Below are 3,790 nucleotides of genomic sequence, written 5' to 3'. Positions count from 1 at the left end.
CTTTGCCGTCCCGGGGAGGAGGGAATTTGATTATCAGAGTCTTCCAGGGGGTGGGGAATTTGATCCCCATGCTTTAGGGGTTAGGAATTTGAACTGATCATGAACCCTCGATTTCATGTAAAATCTTTGGCGTGGCGAGCTATCATGGGGGAAGCGGTGTTAGAGGATTTTCGTGGAAAAGATCGTGCCTTTGTGGCCAATTGGTTTCGAGGAAAGGGCTTAATTAAACAAGCTTTGTGCTGTACGTATTTGAAGTATTTACAATTTTAATACTGGATTCAGGCTTTGAATGTATGAATGTATTTTATTGTTGTGTTTTATACAATGAAATACAATACCTATACCGGCGATTCTATACAACAACATAAAATAAAATAAAATAAAAAGCTCAGGTCAACTACTTTGACCTACTGCAAGTATGTTAGTTAATAAGGTGAGCGATGATGCATATCAGTGAAATGGTCATGATATAGTAATCTCAATAGATGGGGTCTTCTTTTATAGAACGCTTTGAGCATTCAGTGAGCTTGTAGCAGCGATTTCCGCCGCTTTGCACGAGAACTTTGTTCTTAGTAAATACGCTAACAGTGTTTCTCAGTTTTGTTATATTTATAAAGATTTTGTTCGACAACTGAAGGCGTTTCCGCTGTCCCTCTGTCAGTTTTGTGCCTGTGAAACGTCCCCGGGGTGAGGGCATTTGACCACCTAGATGGACCATAGTGTGGGGCATTTGAACGGCATTTTGGCCTGGGTAGGGGTAGCCTGATTCTCAGACGTCCGAGGTCGTTCGCGGTCCCTTTCGCTTCCCTCCCTCTCCCGTCTGATATACTCTGTGCGAAGTCGTGTTCGTGACGTCAGAGCCCTTTGTGTATATGAAAAGCCAATCACAACGCGCGTAAGAAATGAAGCATGGAAGAAAATACCACGCAGCACTCTCCTTTCTCAATCCTCATGTCAAGTACCTTATCCTCTCCTATCGAGCAAGCTGAGATGCCACATTTCCGTAAGTAACTTGTTTGATCTTCCATGAGGCTCACTAAAGGGGATATTATAATTATTACTGGGTTCGCTGCAAATCCATCGCGGCCTCGTGATAACTCGGCGTGAACTAAAGGAGCCATCTGGAACACAAGAGACTTTCCAAACCCCGTTGGCAAGTTCAGAAGGACGTCAGTACCATAAACAAACGTTTTAAGCGCTTTGAACTGTTCGGGGAACAGTGTTTCCACGCCAAAAACTTGGCAAGCGTTTTGCACGGCTGAATCGAAACCTTCCACATCTTCCGCCATTTTGATTTGACTCGATGTGTGGGAAATTACATTCCATACATTCCACACTTCTCGAAATATGGTACACGCGCTCTGATTGGTGAAAATTGGCAATGACTCTGACGTCACGAACACGACTTCGCACAGAGTATATCAGACGGGAGAGGGAGGGAAGCGAAAGGGACCGCGAACGACCTCGGACGTCTGAGAATCAGGCTAGGGTAGGGGGGAATTTGAACAATAATTTTCAAAACAGTCAAATGCCCGGGGGGTTGCCCGGGGGGGACATGTTGAAGCTTCGATTTGACCGATACATAAGCATGTGGAATAGTTCGGACAATTCCTTTAAACTCTGCAACTCTGTTCTTAATTTTAAGCGTTAACTTAGAGCCAATTTATTCGTCGCTTTCTTTCTTGTCGGCCTTAGCTTATAATCTTAGGGTCTGTTTTGATTTTGCATCAGAAACTAATTCATTCAATGTAATTCTAGCGACTATATTTTAGCTTTCTTACTCTTTTTATCTACAGTAGTAAACCATTGTATCATAAATTTTTAGATTTAACTTACTATCGTTCTGACGAGCTATCTTGTAAATTTATTATTATCGTCACAGAAAAACTCTCGTTAGGGAGTGTCATTAAAGTTTGTATTGTATTAAATACTTTGGTAAAGAAGTAACACAGTACCTCACGAGCTGTTTCTTGACCCACGAGGCCTGATCCCATTGCTAAAGCTTCGCCATTTTCGTCCAGCCCAAGCCCTTTGATGTGGCTGTGTGCAGCTATTCGCTGTGTTTTAGTTGTACTTTTTACTTCCTCGATCTTCATTCTTTGGTTTTTCGATCGCAAAGACGATTAGCGAGGGAAATGTCTGTGAAGTTTGATGAGAATGTAACTTGACAACTGACTGCTGCAAACTGCTAAACTTGCCAGGCTGCTAAGCAGCCCCAGTCTCACTAGTTCCCAGGGCCTTTTCGTCATTGGAGAGAACTGACATAATAGATGTAAAAGATGAAATAAAGATTAAGACGGAATCCACCAGAAAATTGAGTAATTTTAATTTCCAGTGGACAAAAACCTTGTACCAGAATAATTTCAAGTAAATTTTATTCGTTTCTTTTACATTTTTCAAGGGCTAAAGACTAATTAGTCATCTGTAGTAACAGCAATGAAAATTTCTTATAGGAGCCTGAGAAAATGAATGTCAAATTTTACAAAATTACATCTTACATGTTAAATTTTCAGAATTTTACCTGTGTTTTCACAATTCTTTTGAATTTGAAATCCGTTTTCTCGGACTCTCGTGAGAAATTTTCTGTAAAATGTAAAAAAGAATGGAATATTCTTTAAATTATTCTGGTACAAGGTTTATGTCCACCGAAAATTAAAATTATTCAATTTCCTGGTGGATTCCGTCTTAAATTCCCTACTCAACGTAAGTACTTATTAAGGCTTAACCGGCGACGTTTCGGCAATGCTGCCTTCTTCAGGATACAAAAGTGCAGCTAAGAGAATGGGGGGGAAGACTTTCACACGTTTTAATTAGGAGCAATAACCAAATTACTGCCTAAAAAACAGCAAGAAAACCCAAAAAAAACTGTAATCGAAACGGGTAGCAATTGTTAAATAAAGAGCTTTAGATTCTGAGACGAGGACGACTACGAGTACGAGATTTTCTCAATACTGCGTGAGTATCACTTACGTGCGAACCAGTGTCATTTTGACGGGGAAACGTGATAGCCGTCGTCATTCTACTACGAGCCTTAGCGAGAATGTCGGGAACAAGTTATCAAAGTAACCAGTTTTATCACTTTGCTATCGGGAAAGGGCTTAACCTCCTTCAGTATAAATAACCGTACGAACTTTTTTGGTGGAAAAAAGTAAAATGAAGCTTTCCGGGGTGTCTTTTTTGAGAACACGAGCAAAAAAATTAAGTTAAATCTCGTTCTCGTTCTTGTCCTCAAATCTAAAGCTCTCTAATGACATGCCGTCGTCATTTTAGACTAAACATTCTTCAAACTTCTTTAAAATTTCCGAGGAATGGGCAAATGTTGTGAAGATGGAAACTTCATAGATCGAGTGGGGGTGGGAGGGGGGCATGATTTTAAGTCTGAACTGTTTTGAATAGTCCTTTTGCATTACTTGATCACGTGATCATCTTCCGGTAAACACAAAAACAGTTTGCTTTTGAGAAAATCGAATCAAATCATTGTAATTTTCGAAATTTTCAAACTGTCGTGAAAAATTTCCTTAAGCATTATGAGGGTCTGAGATCTCCTTTTAATTCATAACAGACACTTTGAGCCCTGAAATGCGAAAGGGAAATACAAGACGACGGTTTAAAAATTTCAGAATTTAAAAGGAGTTGTATGGAAAAGCTTCAGCTTTCTGCAACTTTTCAGATAGGCGGCTGAAATTTTACAGCTTACCTATATTTTAATATGCTCTTTCAGGTCGTATTAACAAAAGTTTCAAAAGCGAAGTGTTTTTGTGTTTACCGAAACTTAATCACGTGATCAGCT

The 3,790-nt window shown here is 39.9% G+C and overlaps 1 protein-coding gene across 1 annotated transcript in view; it reads right to left on the bottom strand.

The window, feature by feature from the left end:
• Window positions 1–2,189, bottom strand: part of LOC140947399 (ruvB-like 1) — a 14,300-nt gene extending 12,111 nt beyond the window's left edge. The window contains exon 1 of the mRNA XM_073396486.1: window positions 1,956–2,189. Within this exon, the coding sequence (XP_073252587.1) occupies window positions 1,956–2,096 (141 nt within the window). The 5' untranslated portion in view covers window positions 2,097–2,189. The remainder of the gene's footprint in view (window positions 1–1,955) is intronic.
• Between the last annotated feature and the right edge of the window lie 1,601 nt (window positions 2,190–3,790).

Source organism: Porites lutea, chromosome 9 (genome assembly GCF_958299795.1).
Source record: "Porites lutea chromosome 9, jaPorLute2.1, whole genome shotgun sequence".
Taxonomy (NCBI): Eukaryota; Metazoa; Cnidaria; class Anthozoa; order Scleractinia; family Poritidae; genus Porites; species Porites lutea.
Note: the sequence above shows the minus strand (reverse complement) of the source record. Positions and strands in the feature narration are given on the sequence as shown.